The following is a 21,446-nucleotide window of genomic DNA, read 5'->3' as shown; positions in this document are numbered from 1 at the left end:
TGGACTTGAAAACTTTTGACTTGTGATCGTTTATTTATTATTGTATTTAAAATTACAAAGCTCTAGAACATTGTAGAACTAATACGTTCTCTAATGTAACCTGAACGGAATCATTGGCTTAAGAAAATGACGATGCCAGCTGACGCTTGAGCGCAAAGTGAGCTCTCTTCCACAGCACAATTGCACACCTCAGACGAGACTGGTGGTGGGGTCAGGTGGGTTACTCGTCGCCTTCAGCCCCTGGCATGTGGATCCGTACGTGAGGGTGGGCCCCACACGTCAGCGAGGCAGACAAAAGACAAGGGGCGAAGTCAACGAATCCCATTTCTCGAGTCGTTGGCCGCCTCCTCGCCACGCCGCCCCTGCCCCGTCCACAGGCACAGCCCATACGATTTCCCTTCTGAATCCGCCTGATCGCCTCCTCCGCCACCGCCGTGTTCGATTCGTCTTCCCGCGGCGGCGGCGGCGGCGGCGAGGAAGATGGGGGTGGAGGTGCCGCCGGAGGAGTCCAACCGGTGCGTGCGCGGGTGCTGCCGGAGCGCCGCCATCCCGCTCCACCTCCCGCCCTCCTCCTTCTCCCTCCTCTCCCCCATCGCCAAAGGTAACTAAATCCTCTCTCTCTCTCTCTACGCTCTACTAGTTCTGACGAGGAAAATGGAATGTGCCGCGCGCAGGGTCGGAGAGCACGGTGTACGAGGCGCGGCTGGGCGGCGAGCGCGTCGCGGCCAAGAAGCCCGTGCTGTCCACCTCCGACGACCTCGACAAGTTCCACTACCAGCTGCAGCTGCTCTGGTGGGTACTCCCCATGTTTGTTCCGTTGCCTGTCGAGTTTCTCTCACTGTTGTCGTTTGGGTTGCTGATGCTCGAGATGGAAGTTAGTGCTCATAACCGATGGGATAGCTAGCATTTTATAGCTTGGCAGAGACTTGTGATCATAAATTTATCGGTGAGTCAGGATGACCACCTGACCAGTGCTTGTGTTCCATTATTGCTTGATCGTTAGGCGGTAATCTTTTGGTGCAAACAGAGTGTTAATTACGAACCCTTATGCAATAGTATATGGTAGCTTTAAGCTGTTGCAAATATTGATTGATTTCATGATGAAAAGCAGGGAGTTTAGTTTCTTGGATACTTGCCGACACTTGTAATTATGACATGTAACGCTTGTAAAACTTGCAAACTATCATTTCAGCTTTCAACTCTTGGCTTGAAAATGGTTGTTTATATCCTGAATAAGTGAAAACATACTTCTTCAAGAATTGCTCTTGACAGGTTCATTGAAATAAAATGGGTCTATGTCTGTGCAGTGAACTGGATCACCCAGGGTTGGCGAGACTGGTCGCAGCACATGCACGTCCTCCGAATTACTTGATGTTCTTTGATTTCTTTGAACCTCCAAACCTTGCGGACAAGATACATGTTGAGGAGTGGAACCCTTCTGTGCAGCAAGTGGTCACCATTGCCACTGATCTAGGTCCCAATTTATTGCAATCAAGTTTCCTTTTACTCTTTGAGAGATTGAATCGTGTCATGTGTATGTTTCTTTTCTATATTAGAATAAGACAAAACATGGCTGCCTTCAAACCGGGAATGCTGTTGTTTTAGGACCCATCTTGATATGTTTGATTCAATCGTGAGTTGGCAGTTCCCCACTTGTTTCAAGCAATTAAGCAACTTTTTAACTCCTGTATCACTTCTGAGCTTGACGCGATGATTTCTTGTCATCGTATCATACGTATTCTGGACTCTATAACATGTGAGTTCTGGCCTACATGAACATTTTCTATTTCTCAATATAACTTTAATATTATCTACTGCGTTTAGTGACTTCTTTTAGAAACTAGTGAGGGTGTAACTTGGTTATGTTCTTTTGTGCTAGCAATTTTAAGTAAGGTAATTAAGATCAGGATCCTACGCAGAATTGCTTTCATATGCTCTAGATCACTATTTTATATGGCTAGGATCAGGATTGCAATGGTCATGTAGTATTTTCAATGCAGATATATTCTGAAAACCCTTGTTCTTGATCTTAGAGTAAATAATGGCACGATAAATGTTTCCGACACATTTGCAGCATTTCTGTTGAAAATACCGAATTTTTCCCTATCATTTTTGTCCTTTCACATGTAGCGATTTTTGAACGATTTTTCATTTCCTTTTTATTAATATACCACTGTATTTCTCTGCTAACCTTTTGTGGTACGGTGCTTATTATGTAACCGAATGCACAAATGTAAAATTAATTCATGGATAGCTAATTTCCCCCCTGAATGTTAGGTGAAATAAAAACAAAAATATTCCTCCTGAAATATAGATAAGAGGATGATAGTAAGATCTTCTTAAAGTCCATGAACCAAGTATGAACAATTAGTTCTTACTAATTCAGAATGAGAAATATGTCATTGTGTTTAGTTTGTTATTCTAATTTGAAGTTTCTTGCTGGCTCTAACTTGAATTGAACATCTGTTGTTGATAAAGCGCAAATTAACATTTATTTTCAATGTATATTGCAGCAAAGGCTCTTCAATACCTAAACATCCTTGGCATAGTACACAGAGATATAAAGCCTGCAAACATTTTGGTAATTTTGTCTTCTATATTGAATGATTTAAGTTCTACACATAATGCATTTCTACATACATTAACAAAGTCTAATAATTGTGTACAGATAGATAAGGACTTCCATCCACATTTAGCAGATTTTGGCTTAGCCATGTACCAGAAGGACATCAAGCATGTTTCAGTTGAAAACTGGAGATCATCTGGCAAGCCTACTGGTGGTTTCCATAAAAAGAACATGGTTGGGACATTAATATACATGGCACCAGAAATTTTGAGAAAGGACATACATACAGAGAAATCAGATGTATATAGCTTTGCAATATCTATCAAGTAAGCCATTTCTCTCTTGGTATTAACTGCAGTTTGGCCTCATATACTTCAAATGTGTACTCCATTGCCTGAGAAAATACGTTTGTGTTTTCTTGGTGGTATGCATGACATATTGCCTCTGTTTCTGTTAAGTACCATATAACCAGTCCACGCATATGTAGATGGTTGCTTGGAGGTAAATTGCCTTTTCTGTGTTGGAGGATTTGGTGTTTCCCATATAGACTTGCATTACATATACACTTCTGCTAGGTGATGTATTCTATTTTTTTTTTGTGCGGGGAGATATATTCCATGTTGAACAAATGTTGGACATGGAAACCTACACGAATGTTCTCTCATATCTGTAACTAAGGGCCATGATCACAAAATGTGATATTCCTATCATTTTGTTCTCTGTTGTTGAATACTAGTTCATATAAATCACGTTTTATTTTGGTTGTGTGGCTTGCAGTGATATTAGCACTGTATTAAGATAAGCAACCAATCAACCAATTTTTATTGTGTTATGATCATGTCTTGTTAAGTCCTGCAAGAAAATATATACAAGTTTAACTTTTAAATTTTAATAAATGCTTTGACATGGTGACTGATTGACTATATCTAGCTGCATATCTAGTCGTGCAACCTGGTTTTGGTGACAACACAGTATACTCATCTGCATACACATGCTGCTTCTGTTGAACTGTGAACATTACGGATTTCACTTCCACTGATAATAACATGACTGTAAAAGGGACGAGGGACACATTTGGCTAAATTATACTAATTGTATACTTTGGCCAGCTGATGTGAAATGCTCATTTGAAACAAAGCTGCATGGTTCCAAATGTTACTTGCACACTCTGTCCCACTCTTTCTCAGGCTTTTTCTTACCCTGTGTACATAAAATAATTCAAAACAAATGAAAATACTCAACTAGCTTAGGTTTTCATGTATTAACAGTTTCATTTTTTTTTCATCAATTTACAGTGAGCTACTTACGGGTGTGGTGCCTTATACAGACCTACGAGCAGAAGCACAGGTACGTATTTTTTGTTCTTTATCTTTGTCTCTTTCACATTTTCACTCCAACAGCACAGGTTGTTGTGTATGGTTTCTAAATTATATAACATCATTTTGTTAAAAATTCTAATTGGACATGCATCTAGCCATCCCCACACTTGAATACCATTTATTTCATGCTGCCCTAATGGAAAAGGTACATTAAGTGCTTTGACATTCTATCCCATTTAGAAATTTGGGTTGTTTGCTATAATCTTTAGTTCCTGTTGACTATTTCTGTTATATCCAAATACTTGAAATTATAGCATCATTTATCTTCATATATGATTGGTTGTACAATCATGCATGTGCGCCTCTAGCCCTGTATTAGCTTTAATTACATATATAATGCCATTGCTGAAGCAAACATGTGAGATACATTATTTTCTACAATTGGGAACTCATTGATTTTTCTCTAGGCACACACCGTTCTTGAAATGACTTACACCGAACAACAACTTACAGCAGCAATTGTTTCTCAAGGATTGCGCCCAGCTCTTGCCCTTCCTAAGTCTGGTGCTCCACCTAGCCTCTTGTCACTTATCCAGCGATGCTGGGACTCTGATCCTCAACAGAGACCATCATTTAAAGATATAACTGAAGAGTTAAAAATAATTGAAAAGCATATAGCTGTAAATTCTTGCTCACTAGCATCTCCTGCAAACAAGAGTCAAAATGGCAACACAGAAGTTCACCACTATCAAGAAGCATTGAGCTGGTTGAACCAAGGGGAGTTGTTTGCAAAAGGAAACAAATTGGACAGTACAGTTGACCATTGGTCTGATATTTTCGATCAGTCCTCTAAGTACTGTCCAACATTAAGTTGGGGATCTTTTGCAACATGTGGTCGAAGAGAAACAATGGAAGATACCCATTTTATGCTTCCCCACATGAGCGAAGAAAAGGATCTGCATGCATTTGGCATTTTTGATGGTCACCGAGGTCTACAACTCAACAATTGACAATGTTCTTTACTAACTTTTGCATTACCATATCTTACACCACAATTTCTACAGGTTCAGCAGCTGCTGAGTTCTCAGTTCGAGCAGTCCCTGGTTTTCTCAAACAGTTTAATTCCAATACAAGGTATGGAATGGATGCAAACAATCTGATGACATTTTTCATGCCTGAAGTCTCAATCTGACTTCTGTTTTCTCGTAGCCCAACTGATGCCCTTACAGAAGCATTTGTAAGGACTGACATAGCATTTCGAGAGGAATTAATTCTTCACCAGAAGTCAAAAAGGATAACCCAGAAAAATTGGCATCCTGGTTGCACGGCAGTGACAGCACTGATAGTGAGAAACAAGCTTTTTGTAGCGAATGCTGGTGATTGCCGGGCAATTCTGAACCGTGCTGGTGAACCATTTCCTATGACCAGGGTCCGCATAATATTTCTTCTTTATTTTGCACGCTTCTTGAAATTTAAGCATTATAACATAAGATATGTTTTCATTCTGCCTTGGTAGGATCATATTGCTAGTTGTCCAAAGGAAAGAGAACGGATTGTAAAGGAAGGAACTGAAGTCAAATGGCAAATAGATACATGGCGTGTTGGTGCAGCTGCTCTTCAGGTGCTAGCTTTTGCTCTTTATGGCATGTGCTCGCATGAGTATCATTCACTATGGTAGCCATGATTAGCTGTAGATGCATGATATAATCATTAATTTTGATAACAATAGAAAAAAAATGCTCACATAACATTATACGCCCTCTATCCATGAGTTTTTTTTCAGTTGGTTTTAGAACTGTTGAAGTGATATTATGCTGTTTCTGCAAATGGGGTTGTCAGCTACGTAAACAGCAAGCAATATTCCTTTCTGTACTATGAATAATACAATACGGAAATGCCTATTGGAACTCAGCCAAGGTATATGCTAGCACACAGTGTCCAAAGAAGGGCATGGATTTCAAGCTTACCTTGCTGAGGTCCAACCACAGATACATACGCTACTCTGCCCAAGATTCTACTTGGGTTAATTGGTTTGGGAATATTATTCGTTCTTATCCCCACCTCCCCCCCCCCCCCCCCCCCCAAAAAAAAAAATCGTTCTATGCTTTTGCACACTATGAACGATCTCTTGACACTTGCATCGGCGTAATTATACTATTTCTTGCAGAAATAAAAGGATAACCGTAAGGTCTGTAGTTTACACAAACGAGTGGTTATTTTTTGACAGGTCACACGGTCCATTGGCGATGATGATCTTAAGCCAGCAGTCACAGCACAACCTGAGGTTATAGAAACCATTTTATCACCTGATGATGAGTTCCTGGTATGTCCATTTTGTTTCTCTCATCTGTGCGGTTTCTTTCATTCTCATACATCAATTTGTTATATCTTAGAATACCAAAGCTAACACCAGTGTGGCATAAAAATTATTATGTCATTATTGTTCGATCGCTGTTAATCTGTTCAGTTGAATGATTGGCATCAGCTTCGGAAGTTTGGCTGTGAATGCTTGTCTTATTTCAGCCAAGCAATACCTTTATTTCTCCCTTGTAGAACACTGAGCAATTACTGCCACCAAAATATAGTAGTAAATCCAAGCCTATGTATGAAAATTCTTAAGTTCTGAGAAATAGACCAATGGCCCTTTTCTTTATTTTGCTTTCATATCTTATAATGATATCAGAGATCCAGTATTATTTACTTCTCCAAAATTTCTATTATCTGCATTGAATGGGCAAATTACTTTTTCTAATTATTTGTTAGGGAAGTAACTAAACTACGTTTCTTTGAGAAACCCCTCAACATGCCTGGCTCTGCTTGGCTGCAATGAAACTCTTTCAACGTTATTGGGCATTATGCTTCTAATATGTATATTTGTGTTGTTCCTAATTTAATGTAAACACCACCATTCAAAAAAGAGAGGTCATTGCAAAGTTTCGACTTCATACATACTACTCTAGAGATGAACCTCAAAACAGGGTATCTAGTTTTGGTGCTTCTGCGAACACCCAAGAGATGCACTGAAACATGGCATCAAAGATAAGAAACCTCATTATAGATTCACACTTCATTTGGTTACCTGTAGGTGATGGCAAGTGATGGATTGTGGGACGTGATGAGCAACGAGGATGTCCTGTCCATCATCAAGGACACAGTAAAAGAGCCTGGAATGTGCTCCAAGCGGCTGGCCACGGAGGCGGCAGCGCGTGGCAGCAAGGACAACATCACTGTCATCGTTGTGTTCCTTCGCCCCGTCTCCACTGCTGAGCGAATATACTAACCACAAAGCCTTGTTGGTAACTTCATCATTTGTCAGAATTTTTAGATACTATTATCACCACTGTAAAGGAAAGAAGCCACCGATTCGTTCTTGTACACAAATTGGATTTGCTGATTACCCTGTCTAGGGCAGAAAGATGATTAATCTTTCTGATAGGAGATATAGCATTCTTTCATTGGTCAATGTTTATGCAACTCTGATTCATCTCATTTGTGCACCTTCCAGGCCAAAAGAACAAAACATATTTATTCAATACTTATCTCAATAAAATTTTGTGGAATTGTCGATGGTCCAACTTTAAATGTTTCCACCATATTTATTCAATACTTATCTCAATAAAATTTTGTGGAATTGTCGATGGTCCAAGTTTAAATGTTTCCAGTTCCTCGTTGTATCAACACCTGCTAGAAATCGTTGAATGATTCATACAGGTACCGAAATTTTGTTCGTCAAATACGGATAATCCGGAGGCAACCTGTCGTTGCCAAGCCGTGAGGCACGTGAAAAATAATTATTGGTCCCAAGTGTACTTATCTTAATAAATACAGTAACTGTCACGAGATATCTCATGCATTCATGCAAGGTCAAATAACCCGACTTAAAATATTTTTTTTCTATCATTGTCTTCACATTAATGTTGTGTACAAACCACAATCGTGGATTAAGTCTACGCAACAATGATGCTGTACACTTAAGGAACCTGGTACCTATATTCAAATATAAAAACTTGATCACATTACAGCGAAGCTGACCTGTTACCTGTACAACAAACGATCACTCCATCTCAAAAAAATAGAAAAAGATCACTTGCTTAGTTGTGCCGCTGTGTACGAATAGGAGAAATCATGAATCAGCTATCTTTCTTACAGAAACTTGAAATAAATCGGATAACCACGGCACTTGTTATATCTTCAGAAATTTCTGATAACCTCAATCTGGTGCCAAACAGAGATATCAACATCAGGTCAACTTTCTCCTCTGAATTCAAGCTTCCTGGTTGTAATTTCGTCCAATTAAGGCAATGTAACTGACATTTGGATGAAGAAAGCAACTGAATTCATCAAGGTCCAGTTGCAATTTAATACTATCAACTGCTCTGTACTAGAAATCAGTAGAGGGGTGACGTTTCTGTATTCTTGTGTTCAACAAAACAAAACGTGCAAGCTGTACTGAGACACCAATAGCTTGCAAGAAAGCGATCCCAATGAAAGCTACTCCCTTGGAAAGCCAAGTTGAGACCACTTGAATTTTCTCACCAACCTTTGGCTAAATCAGGAGCCAGAAATTTAGAACAAATAGTAAGTGTTAATGCTTGCTTTCGGATTTAGCTAGATAAATTTCACCTCTTACAGCTCCAATTGTAGATTGTGACGATTTTTGTTTCTGATATACAAAGGTATCCAAGAACCAAGAAATGATGTGGCAGCTAGCAACAGAGCTGGAAAACTACTTTCAATATGGTATACCAAAATCTATTTGTACATTTCAAACCACAAAACAATTTTACAGAAGAACAGTAAACACCACCACCACCACAAAATCCAATATGTGACAACTGATAAGAGAAGCGATGATTTTCCAAGAAACAAAGGCAGGCAAATTGCTTGCAGGACCTTGTTCCTTAGCATGCTCATGTATGTGTGACTAGCAATGGGAGGCTGTCCTCTCTTGATCCTTTTCTGAAGTAGCCATAGAGCACCAATTGAATGACACCCAAAACGGTTCCAATCCCATTTGGAATCTGAAATTGACAATTCAACAAGATGAATGCACCGAACAGATATAATGCTAGACAGCCAACTAAGCAAAAGCAACAGCTAACTGGAATCTTACATATATGAAGAAATCATGCAGTAGAACTCCATATGCGAAGAACGATACGCTCATCAAGAACATAGAGAGTGACAAATAGAAGGGCATGTACTCCACGCTCTTCGTCCTGATCACCAGATTCTGTTGAAGACAAAAAATGCATAAAAGAAAAGGATCAATACACTGTTGCTAAGAATATTTCAAGAACATGAAAAGATTAGTCAAGGCTAACTGTATCAAAATGCACAATGTTTACTTGAAACTACAATTTATTGTGGATTATAAAAACTAAGAAGTGCAATTCATTAGAACTCACAATGATGGACAAGGGGGACGCAAACATGAATATGAGGGACGCAACACTGAGGTAACCGACAAACAATTGCCGTGTTTGGTGATCAAACAACGCCAGACTAACATACACAATTAGAGTGAACACGCCGAACACCATAACCAGCAGGCTGGACACCTTCACCTGCAGCAACATACCATTTCATTAGAGAATTTTTACGGTACAATATACTACTAGTATATACCATCGGTATAAATGATCTAATGGTGTAGATTGATTTGATCTTCTACTCAATTCGATTTCGATTGCAGTATAAAATTTGAAAGGTAAATTTGTCTTTTTTTTCTATCGTCAAATCATGTTGCCGCCACGTGTCTCATCTATAAAATGGTGGTCAGGACAGTCCTGCACTAATACACAACGAGATCTAGGACAGCGTACTTACAATTAGATTAAATCTGAACCACAAATTACTACAATATCTTTTTCAATTTTCTATCAAATTCGTAACGCGCGCTTCTTTACACTGCCAGTAAATACTGATAATATAATGGTAAGGGAAAAAAAGAAGAAGTCAATGGTCAGAAGAGCATATGCTGGGAATCTGATGAAGGTGGCAGGGAAGGTAAGGTAAGTTAAGTTGCCCTGTTCTTGGCGTCGGCGAATGCGATGAAGGTGGCGGTGTAGGCGAGCTGGAAGAGGGCGCCGATGGAGTTGACGGTGGCGACGAGGACGACGCCGTAGGAGACGAAGGGGAGGCCGTACCAGAGACAGATGAGGCAGTTGAGCAGCGAGTAGATGTACGGCATCGCGGAGAACTGCTCCGTCGATCCGTTCCGGACGATCCTCTTGAACGTCGGCCTGCAATCAAATCCAACAACAGCCATTCTCAGTTGTTTGGCATTGCAGCGATTCGACCAATCCGGACCAAGAAATCAGAAAATCACAAGTGGGGGGGAAATCAGAGAGTGGCCGGGGGCTTACAGCGGGGAGATGAAGAGCACAAGAGCGAAGATGTTCCCTGCAGTAATGGGTGACAGACAGCAAACATGAATCAAATAAGCACAATCAACTGCCAAGAACATCTGAAACCTCTCCCCAATCCAACCAAGATTACCAAGAAGCAAGAAAGGAAAGAGCATCGAAGCACCCCAAAAATGGGAAGAGAGAGATAGAGAGAATGGGAAGAAGACGAAGAAGAAGCAATGGTAGTACCTGCAATCCCAGCGCCATAGCAGCAGACGTCGTGGAAGGGGGAGCCGGTGCTGGTGGCCGCCACCGATAAACCGAGAGCGTTCATCATCAAAGGAAGCTAGAAACAAGAAAGCCGGCGGCGGCGGCGGCTCGGCGGTGGGAGGCTTTGGCCTTTGGGGGAGGGAGGAATCCGTAATCCGGGGTTTCTTTCTCTCTCTAGCTGTTTCTTTGGTTGCTGGTTTGGGCGGCTGGCTTGGCTGCCGTCGTACGTGTCCCGTCCGCAAGATATAACCATGCGGGGGTTCGGGGGATATGTCGCCGTGAAATCGTGGGGAGATTTTCTTTTTTGGTTTTTTGTCGAGGATAAATCCTCGTCGTTTTTCTCTTTTAATTTCCCTCGTGTCATGTAGAGTAGTACTCCACCAGGACGAACGATACGATAGTAGTAGTACGATTACGCGTATCGGGTCGGTCTCATCCGGAGAGCGGATGCGTGCGCGGCGCCCGGGATGAGAGTCCCGCGCACATGCGTACTATACATGTAACTACGACTTGTTGTCTGTCTCCTGCTGCTACGTGGGTCTCGTCTCTCTCTCCCCGTCTTGATGTGGATCTGCCAGCTACTTCTTCCGTGGTTTACTGCTTCCTCTTGTGCTACTTCTTCTCCTCCCTCGACCTTGTGCACTGGCGATTGGTGATGGAAGGCAACCGTATTGATCTTTTCTGGAAACTATAGCGCGTGGTAAACCGTAAACACTCCATAAAATTCCTGTTTTATGGCACCATCCAGGCAATATTTATTCCTTTCATCCTAAAACACGGCTATTTAATATTGGTAAATTTTGCTACAAGACATCGTAATTGTGTGGTTTTAGCTAAGGGACACCGTGAAAGTGAAGACATCCCATAATCGTGGATATTTGCCGATGGACACCGCGTTATTTGCCGTGCTGACGTGGCGGACGGGAGGCCTTTTTTTTGACACGGTCGGACGTAAATACCCCTGTGCAAGAGATAATAAGGTTATGTGGGGACCACTTGACGGTGTCCCCTCCTTCTCTTCTTTTTCTTCTCTCTCGATTTCTTCTCCTCTCGATCTCTCCTCCTCATCTCTCTCCCTCTCGTTTCCCTTTCTCCCCACGTGCGTGCGTGCCCGAGCGGGATGTGGCAGGCGCATGACGGCGCAGCCAGCGACCGGCCGCAGCGGCTCGGGCTGAGGCGACGGTGGCAGCCTGAAGGCGGCCCGGCGGCGTCGGGTGGATGGGGAGGCAGTGTGGTGGACGGCGACAGCGTCGGGCAACGCCGGCGGTGAACGAGCCGCCGAGCAAGGCCATGGGCCACGCCGCCGTGACGAAGGCGGACACGGGCGGCACGTCGCGGAGTGCGCGCCAGACGGTGCTGTTGCACTTGAAGCCTGAGCCGAAGCTGATCTGCCAGACGCGGTGGCCGCGGCAGACGCGCCCCTTGGCCTCGGTGTAGGCGAGCTTATATCAAAGCGAGCTGCTGCTGGTGTTAATTGCACATTAGGCTCAACATCCCGACCTCTCTCTTTGATTTCCTGCATCAATCAAGCTACGCTTGGTTAATTAATTAACTCACATATTATTGTATATCACTCATTATTGTTTGTTCTAGATCGATCACTTTTGTGCGTGTGGTTACCTCGATGGTGGAAGCAAGAGCAATGGCAGTAGGCGGCGGCGGCGGCGGCGTGAGCCAGATGCAGCCGTCGTCTTCGCTCCACCACTCGGCTACCGCCTGAGGCAGCAGCTCCACTTCCGCCGGCAGGCATTGGGTGGATGGGGAGAAAAGGCCGGCGCAGCGAGGAGGTGCCGGGGCAGCGCCGGGCAGAGGAGGCGGAGGTGGAGGCGTTGGGTGGTCGCGGAGGCGGCGCCCGTGCGGGCCGGCGCTCGCAGTGTGGTTGTGGCCTCGAGCAAGACGAAAACGGCAGTGGTCGCGGTGGCGATTCGTTCGGCGGAGATGGAGGCCGGAGGTGCTGACAGTCGTGGTGGTGAAGTGGCAGTGGCGCGGGGGTGGTGCTCGCGCGGGAGATGTGGCCGCGCGTGGTGGCAGCGGCCGAGCGTGACGATGGCTTGGCGCGGTGGCGGAGAGGGGAAAGTGGTAGCTGGCAACGGTGGGGAGTGGCCTGACGGGAGGCCCTTTTTTTCTGACGTGGCACAAGGGTATTTACGTCCGACCGCGTCAAAAAAAACAGACTCCCGTCCGCCACGTCAGCACGACAAGTATCCTTTAGACGGCGCGGTGTTCATCGGCAAATATCCACGATTATGAGATGTCTTCCCCCAAAACTTCACTTTCGCGATGTCCTTGAGCTAAAACCACACAATTGCGATGTCCTGTAGCAAAATTTGCCTTTAATATTAGGCTGAGTTCTTTTTCCAACTTTTTTTAACTCATCTTACTCATGTTCCGTGTGCACGCTTTTCAAACTAGTAAACAATGTGTTTTTCATAAAAAGTTTCTATACAAAAGTTGCTTAAAAAATTATATTGATCAATTTTTTTAAACAAATAACTAATACTTAATTTATCACTCGCTAATAGTCTATTACGTTTTTCGTGCACTACAAATGTGTTTCCAACCAGTGGCGGATCCAGAAAATCGATTCGTTAGTGTCATAACGTGTCTATCGGTGTCATAGTATGCTAATTATGTTTATATCATAGTGTTATAATATATGGATAAGCAATTTTATTATAGATTTTGCCGAAAGTCGTCGGTGTCGCCTGACAGCGGCCATTCTACTGTAGATCTGCCCCTGTTTCCTAACCCTGGGAAACGAACACAACCTTAGGCATAATGTGTATTACTACTACGAAAAGGAGTTTGGACAAAAACTCTTATGAAAAAAAATGAACATATTCGACTACTTGATACAGTCATAGAACCTCTGCAGTATAGTCAGGAAATTCATTGTTATTAAATACATAACTCATTCTACATATTAATTAGCTGCATTGAAAAAAAGTAGGAAAAAGTACACGCAAGGTCCCTCAACTTGTTAGCCAGATACAAAATCATCTCCCAACCGTAAAACCGGACATCCGGCGTCCCCCAACTTACAAAACCGGTCACAATAGGTCCCTCGGCGGTTTTGACTCCGGTTTTATCCTACATGGTGGCTGACTCAGCGTGGGACCCACGTGGGCCCCACATGTCAGTATGACATATCATCTCACTGTTTCCCCTCTTTTCTCGTCTCTCTCTTCCATCTCTTCACTCGCGCCGAGCGTTGCTCAGCACGGCGAGCCGCCGAGGCGACGGTGGTCGGCCTGGAGCTCAGCGGGGCGAGCCAAGAGAGACGGCGCTGCGGGCTTGGTGCAGCGCGAGCTCAAGATGTTCTCCGAACACTCCACGCAGGGGCGGCAGGGTCATCATCGTCGAAGGCGGCGTTAGCAGCGCCGGGGAACGGGTTGTCGTCATTGTCGTTGTTGTCGAGGAGGCTGAGGAGGTCATCGGCCGTGGAGATGAGGAGGGAGCGGGAGCGGCGGCGGGCGCGGGAGCAGCAGCCGCGGTGCGGGGAGGTGGCGGGCGAGCAAGCGCGGCGGCCTGTCCAGGTCAACCTGTCCGGCGAAGGCAGCGTGTGAGCATGGCGGCCAGCGAAGTGGAGTAGAGCGGTGGCGGTAGGCGGGTGAGCACGCGGCGACCGGCGAAGCTGAGTGGAGCGAAGGCGGCCTCGGGTCACGTTCCCGGCCTCCGCCGGCGTTGTCACCGCACGAGCCACGTTCTCGACTAGGGGTGGAAAAAAAGCTTGGGCTCGTGAGCTCAGCTCGGGCTTGGCTCGAGCTCGCTTAGCTCGGCTCGGCTTGAATGCCAAACGAGCCAAGCCCAAGCTTCCTTTTAAGCTCGGGTCTGAAACGAGCTGAGCCCGAGCTAGCTCGCGAGCCGCTTGATTTGGCTCGTGAGCCAAGGCCATCATGTATTTATATAGATGATTTTATTTTCTAGTGGAGTTATTATTTGTCAATATGTAATTTATCATCTATATTTTGATATTTTGATGAATTTAATATATAAAGCTATTTTAATTTTACATGTTGATGATTTGTTATCGCTTTTCTTAATGATTACAAATTATATAGCTTCAATGGAAGGCTCGCAAGTCAGCTCGAGTTGGCTCGAGCCAGGAAACGAGCCGAGCCAAGCTCATGTTTTAGCTCATTTCCCTAACCGAGCCAAGCCATGCCAAGCCTAGCTTGTTGCAAGCCTTTGCAAGCCGAGCCGAGCCAGGCTTGGCTCGACTCGTTTCCACCCCTATTCTCGACGCATAGTGCGAATCTTGCCGAGCCACTTGACCAGCGTCGTTGCCACATCACCACGGTTCAGAAGCCTTAGCACGCGAAGCTGAGGAGCCTCTAGCTGCGAGATCGACACCATCTTCCTCCTCTCCGGCCACTAGTCCTCACCGTTGATTTCTCTCTTTCCTTGGTGAGCTAGAACTCGATTCCTCGCGCATACACCTTCCTGGGGACATTGCTAAGCCCCTAGACATCTTCTTTTAGCAGCGCATCGACCGGAGTGGGCCGCCGCCGTGAAGCCGACGCCATCCGCCGTCGCCAAGCCGATCCCGAGGTCGCCGTCGTCGTCCAAGCTTTACCAAGTCACGAGCTATCTCGAGTAAGCACCTAAGAAGGCCGACCCTCTTCCCCACCGCGTCGGTGATGCCGTCGACGCCGCATCGGCCCTCCTCTCCGCATCGATGATGATGGCTGCAGCCGCGCGCCGCCATTGCCGACCGCACGAGGGGGACGGGGAGGCCGGCAAGCTCGTGCAGCCCTAAGCTCGCGCGCCGCCACCTGGGAGCCGCCGTCACCGGCCGCACCACCCTCTGGCCGTGCGCACCACCCCTGTGCGAGAGCAGAGAGCGAGAGGGAGGAAGGGGAGAAACAGAGAAAGAGAGAGGGTGCTGACATGGTCTTCATGACATCTGGGGCCCACGTGGGTCCCACGCTGAGTTAGCCGCCACGTGGGACAAAACCGGGATCAAAATCGCCGAATGATCTATTCTGACCAGTTTTGTAAGTTGGGGAACGCCGGATATCCGGTTTTACGGTTGGAGGACGATCTTGTACCTAGCTAACAAGTTGAGGGACCTTGCATGTACTTTTTCCAAAAAAGAAAGTGCAGGAGAATAGGTCCAACACATTTCTGAAAGTGAAATTGGATAAGGATCCTGTGCAGTTTGAACAGGGATCGCAACTTCAGCAACAAACAACATTCCGAGAATCAGGATGAAAGACATTAATGGCTCTTCAACTTGACCAGATGGCCTACAACATGCACGCACAGTAGCTGTTACAGCACTACCGACAACAGGATTTTGTGGCCACGGCATTTGCTGTACATTATCTCGGACTCGGAGCAATCCATATTGTTCTCTTTTGATCCAACAGTGTCTTTTGAACCTGACTGTTTTTGCTTTTGGGGTCTTGTAGCTTAGGTTAGTTAGTTGTGAGTTTGTTCTAGATGTGGTTTTCGTCAAGTTTTTTTTAATTAACTGTATATACTATAAGGTGTCTTATTTTCTTTTTAAATAGAGACACCTCCTTCTATATGTAAAGCGTTATCAACCGCCTAACAGTTTAAAAGTAAGTTGTCGTTAATTAAGTTATTGTTATGTTGTCATTAATATTGCTCGGCCTCGCTTCTGGTATTTTTGGGTTGAAGTGGTTGCTATTTGAAATTTTTAATTGAGCAGATTACCTTATAGGGGCAGGCGCATGATTTTGAGGGTTATTCAAAATTTGCACTATAGTATCTAACACACACACCCACACACATGGCATTGATGAAAAAGAATAATATATTTATTGAAAATATAATTAGTTGTGAAGGAGATAGGGGAAAACATGGGTATTCGAATGGATACCCAATGATCCCCTGGCCTCGCCCCTGTTACCTTATTTCTCTAGTACTAGATGGTGCCTCGCGCTTTGTTCCGCGATATAAGTTAAATAATGGAGAAATGATAAATTATTTGGATTGAAATTTTCAGAATGATGATTTAGCATGTGCATGTTTAGTTTTAGAATGAAATAATTTGTAGACATAATTACTATATGCTTGCATATTGAGTTTTGTGTGCTTAATGCTTGCATGTAATTTTTAGGAGTGCTTGCATGTTGAACTTTAGGTGTTCAGTAGGCACTAGAGAATTGGCGCACCAAATTGTGCGCCCTTTTATAGCCCGTTCAATAGGATTAAATTCTTCTAGTCTTTAATAGGATTATCTTAATTTGTATTAAATTCTTGCTTTAACATGTCGATCATATTTTGTTGAAAATCATCATATTTCCATCTTTTTATATTATGTGTTTTCTATGTAAGTCTAATTATTTAAGATATCTAATCTCAAAAAAAATATTTAAGATATGTAATATTTTTAAAATACTGATTATTTAGCCTCATATTCAACTTAAATAAGCCATGATCCATCAATAAAGATTCGTAGGTAGAGCCTAGTACATGCTTCTTTAGTTTATTTAGAAATTATCATCTTAGCTACGTTGGCAGCTCACCTCTAGCTTGTTGGTGGAAGTTTTCTCCTTTAGTTTTTACATTTTCTTTACCTTGACTTTTATTTCTCTTCAATTTTCCCGAAACTTTACGTACATGCTTTTTTTAGTTTATTTAGAAATTATCATCTTAGCTACATCGGCAGTTCACCTCTAGCTTATTGGTGGAAGTTTTCTCCATTAGTTTTTACATTTTCTTCACCTTCACTTTTGTTTCTCTTCAATTTTCCCTAAACTTTTCTCTTCAATTTGATTGATCGGAGAAGACATATATAGAAATAGATATAAAAATATACAAATATTAGATAATGATCTAATTTTAAATAATTAGAAGGGTGAGGCTTTGAACCCAGATCTTCTAGCCCACCACTTTGTGAAGCTAGCCGAAAAATCCATTGCGTTTATCTGTAGAAATGGATATTGTATTTGGTTTGATTGAATGGGGCAGATAGTTTACTTGAAGGGGGAGGATGGTTCGGAAGACTCTAGAATCTGGATGACTTTTGTTTTTTTTACTTTTACAATTTTTTCCTTGATGATAATCTCATATTTATCTAACAAGTTATCCCTGCCACGTGGACTAATAGTTGGTCGGTAACCAGCCAGCTTGAGATGATTTGACTAGAAAATCGGCGAGCCATTTGGCACGCCCTTTTTAACCCATCCTTATACATACATCAATTTAGAAATTTCGAAAGATTTTTAGTAGGTTTAGGTCAATTTCCTTACATTCTTAATTCAACATGTGGAGTTATTTAATTAAAAATTATCATATTTTCATCTATTTATGTTGGAGTTATTAAAAAGAGTTTTTATGTAATTGTAACATCGTTTGAAATATACTTATTTTTAAAGCATAAATTATCGAGCCTCATCTTCCGCTAAATAAACCATGGTCCATTTATAAATAGGTTTTGCAAATGGGCATTTTTAAATAACGACCGTAGTGTTTTTTTTACGTAAAAAAGATCATTAATAAAATAAAATTCTCCCTCCATTCCAAATATAACAGTTTTTAGTATTCAAAATTTGTCTTATAATATAGCAAAATATAGCAATTGATTAACGACTATCTTATCTCAACCAATCATAATATCTCATTTAATTTGTCCACTTAATCACATAGTCTCTTAATGCCTATGCCTAACTTCAATCAATTTTATAGATCTTATAATGACACAACTTTTCTCACCAACTTAAAAAAATATTGTTCTATTTATTCCGCCCCCAAACAATTTATTTCTAACGATTCTCCTACAAATTAGTAGTGGGGAGAAATACCACTATTGTCCTTATCAATTCCTTTTTTTTTCTAAATTCCAATTAAATGTGTATACCTTGGATTGATTGGCCAAAAAATGATGTTATTCTGCGGTAGAGGGAGTACGTAACAAACCTTTTAGAGCAAGTACTATAAAACATCCTAGCACAACCTGCAAGGAGCCACATTGAATTAATGGGTGAGGTGGAGGTGAATTTGTGTGTAACTTAACTGGGTAAGTTTCTTATGGTAGAACCAGCACACTCGGGTTTAGCTAATTATTCTTTCAGTGGTAGACGATGTACCCGTCAACAGAGATGCGTCCGTGGTGATATCGTCAATCTCAAGATATGCCGGCCTAGTCATTCGGAGGTGTTCATAGGATTAGGGTGTGCTTGTGTGCATTCATTGGGGTTCATAGAGATGAGTGCGTGCGTATTATGAGTGTGTACATGTACTGTGTTTTAAGAAAGTGTGCGCACCATTGGCGCACCATCTATATAGCCTGTATAAACTATATTTATACATTGAATATACATACTATTTATTGTTTTATACTATGTGGCAAGTTAAAGGCATGTTTTGGTTAGTGCCCAAATGAACCTTCCAAAAATTTTGTAATGTAAAAAAATTGATAAATTGACAATAATTTTAAGTTTTAGTACGATAGGCTAAATGTGTTGTTCAAAATTCTTTATGCATCACTAATATTTGATAACAAAATGCATCCACATATTTATATTTTATCCCAAAATAGTATGCTTTAAAATGGCACCAATCTAAACAAGCCATGCGTAATTTTTTAGTACTAACTATTTTTGTTGTTATGAGACGATAAAACATGAATAGTATTTTATTTGTGACTTATGTTTTTATTTTTTTTAAAAAGATAGACGGACGATTAAAGTTGGATGTGAAAAATCATGAGTGGACAGCTGTGCTCCCCTCAGTCCTCCTGAATATGCATTTTTCACCGCTGTTCCTATTTCTCTTTTTTTTTTTCTGTCATCACGGCCTCAGGCAGCCTGCATCGGAAAGCATACACAGGCGGACAGAGAGAACAGAGAAGACGTTGTCGTTGTTCTCCCTTTGTTTCTTTTCTCGCCACTGCCGGCAGGCATGCGGGCAGATGTTGAGCTGCTCATTTCTCTCTCATATTCTCCACCTCATGACGTATCACCTCCTGCAGCGAAGCTCAGCGTGGTTGGTGGCCGACGGAAGTTCTGCTTGTGGTCCAGCGTCGATTTCCTCGGATTTTACGGCTCAACAGGTCAGCACCGTCTCACGATGAGTGACGGACGAATCCGGCAGAAGAAGGGGAAGAAAAGAGAGGAGATGGCGTTGTGCGCGGTGGTTGTCGGCCGACCAGATTTGTCGTGTGGCGTTGCCAACTGCAATCGCCCTTCTCTTCCCCATCCTAAAAGAAGCTTCTTTTAGGATCGAGGTGGCTCTCCTTGCCTGTTGATGGTTGACGATGGCGATTTGTGGGAGGGGAGATGGCGGCGGCTCGCGGGCAGGCAAGATTGACTTTTTTATTTTTATCCTTTTTTTCTTTACAATCCGCACCACATTTTCGGATTTTTCCCTATGCATTAATTCCAGATTTATCTTCAATTGGAACAAAGACTCAAAGATTGCAATGTGGGCAGATTTTTTTACTGAATTTTTAATCAAATGGCTATGCGTAGTGACAAAACTATGGAATTAGGCAAGGGACGGGGCTAACTGCTCGTTGATTTTTTTATTAGATTCTTTTTTTTTTCCTATAGGATTTTTTTCATCTGCTTCCTGGCTGTTCTAGATGACGAAGTTTGTAAAAAACCCCTCTTAAAACTTGCAATATACATTTAGGTCCACTGGACGTATTTTACACCGTTGATATACTATCGTGCGGCTGATGGAGAGGTGGGATACGTGGCGCCCTTCTCCATCCGAGAATTCGGCCGGTGCTCTAACCGTGGTGCCACGTGGGCCAATCAAGAGCTAGGGTTCTAACCCTGAAATCGGTATTAAAGATTTGATTAGCTAGAAATTAAGAAGAGATTCATATTCAATTATGGTATATGGTCTGTTATTACATAGCAGCCCGTAAATACAAATTGCCTGTAATCGTACAGCCTCATCATTTGGCTTTTTTCGTAATAAGCCAAAACGGCTTATTAGAAAATAAAAATGAATTTGTAGGTAAAACTTTTATATATGTGTTCTCGGTGACTTAAAAGCCAATGCTGAAAAAGAAACTACGTTGAAAATATCTCAAAATCAATGTCAAAATTAAGTTTGAAAATTCAAATTTTGGCTTTTTCTTTGGCTGAATAGGCCATCCGATGGGAGCCGTAGAAGTTTCGATTTCTTTTTTTTTCTTTTTTTCTTTTTTTTTTTTGCAAGGAGGGAATTCGATTTCTGTACTGCCATCGCAGCATAAGTTCCGTGATCTGCAGCATAAAAGCCGCCCAAGACAGGAGACGGGGTGACGAACGGGTGGCGAGATAAAGTCCGATCGGAACGATGGCACGCGAACGCGACGGCAATATTGTCCCTTGCTCGTTGTCACCTTCTGACAATATTCGAGCATATCTCCATGCATAATCCTAGCCGCTATCAACAGCTTAATCCTAGCCGTGTCGTGCTTGCCGGCCTGTGGTTGCCACGCGCTCGCTAGCTTTCGCTGTGCTTGAGCTGTTGACTGTTGTGCATGTCCTCCCACCTGATCGGACCAGTAGAAAAAAACCGAAACCAGAGCCCTCATTAGTTTGGTTCAATTAAAAGACCGTATATACAATAGATTCGATCTTCTAACCAAACCAAACCGGTAAAGGGCTTAGGGTTTTTTCGGTCGGACCGTCGGTTCGATCTATTTCTAATAACTATGCCTCTAACTTCTAACTTAAAATAGGGAGATAAATATTACTCACATGTGAAACCCACACGTTAGTGACACACGTCTTTCTGATTTAAGTTAAGTTAGGGTAGCCTGGTCGTCATCCTATCTCGATCTGCCTCACCTACGTACGTGACCTGATTGATTCGATGATTTGGCCGGGTTTGGTGGCCAATGGATGATATAGGCCATGCCGCCTTTCACGTAATCGTACCAATCGGTAAAAGTGACGTTTGGTCGCTTTCGTTGCCACGCAAGCTGCTTGCTCGCCTCACTGGCTGGTGTGTATGTGTTCGTCGATCGTT

The 21,446-nt window shown here is 42.9% G+C and overlaps 2 protein-coding genes across 2 annotated transcripts; one reads left to right on the top strand and one right to left on the bottom strand.

Moving 5' to 3' along the window:
* The first annotated feature begins 342 nt into the window (after window positions 1-342).
* LOC127775975 (protein kinase and PP2C-like domain-containing protein) lies at window positions 343-7,484 on the top strand. The gene is made up of 12 exons (XM_052302292.1): window positions 343-601; window positions 675-792; window positions 1,308-1,474; window positions 2,514-2,581; window positions 2,669-2,892; window positions 3,862-3,913; window positions 4,353-4,875; window positions 4,950-5,019; window positions 5,095-5,314; window positions 5,402-5,506; window positions 6,113-6,208; window positions 6,971-7,484. Exons 1-12 carry the CDS (start codon window positions 481-483, stop codon window positions 7,163-7,165), a joined length of 1,959 nt encoding a protein of 652 aa, XP_052158252.1. The 5' UTR covers window positions 343-480; the 3' UTR covers window positions 7,166-7,484.
* A 980-nt stretch (window positions 7,485-8,464) lies between these two features.
* Window positions 8,465-10,786, bottom strand: LOC127775985 (bidirectional sugar transporter SWEET2a). Its single transcript, XM_052302302.1, has 6 exons — window positions 10,485-10,786; window positions 10,254-10,290; window positions 9,914-10,130; window positions 9,294-9,452; window positions 8,999-9,118; window positions 8,465-8,906 (listed from the first exon to the last, which is right to left on the bottom strand). The coding sequence occupies exons 1-6, from the start codon at window positions 10,570-10,572 to the stop codon at window positions 8,796-8,798; spliced, it is 732 nt and encodes a 243-aa protein (XP_052158262.1). The 5' UTR covers window positions 10,573-10,786; the 3' UTR covers window positions 8,465-8,795.
* Between the last annotated feature and the right edge of the window lie 10,660 nt (window positions 10,787-21,446).

Source organism: Oryza glaberrima, chromosome 1 (assembly GCF_000147395.1).
Source record: "Oryza glaberrima chromosome 1, OglaRS2, whole genome shotgun sequence".
Lineage (NCBI taxonomy): Eukaryota > Viridiplantae > Streptophyta > Magnoliopsida > Poales > Poaceae > Oryza > Oryza glaberrima.
This window is presented reverse-complemented; position numbering and strand designations above follow the sequence as displayed.

Coding starts and splice junctions, on each gene's coding strand:
- LOC127775975 (XM_052302292.1), top strand. CDS start 481: ATGGGGGTGGAGGTGCCGCCGGAGGAGTCCAACCGGTGCGTGCGCGGG. Junction 602..674: donor CCTCTCCCCCATCGCCAAAG/GTAACTAAATCC, acceptor TGCCGCGCGCAG/GGTCGGAGAGCACGGTGTAC. Junction 1,475..2,513: donor CACCATTGCCACTGATCTAG/GTCCCAATTTAT, acceptor TGTATATTGCAG/CAAAGGCTCTTCAATACCTA.
- LOC127775985 (XM_052302302.1), bottom strand. CDS start 10,572: ATGATGAACGCTCTCGGTTTATCGGTGGCGGCCACCAGCACCGGCTCC. Junction 10,291..10,484: donor CTATGGCGCTGGGATTGCAG/GTACTACCATTG, acceptor CCATTACTGCAG/GGAACATCTTCGCTCTTGTG. Junction 8,907..8,998: donor TGCATGATTTCTTCATATAT/GTAAGATTCCAG, acceptor TGTCAATTTCAG/ATTCCAAATGGGATTGGAAC.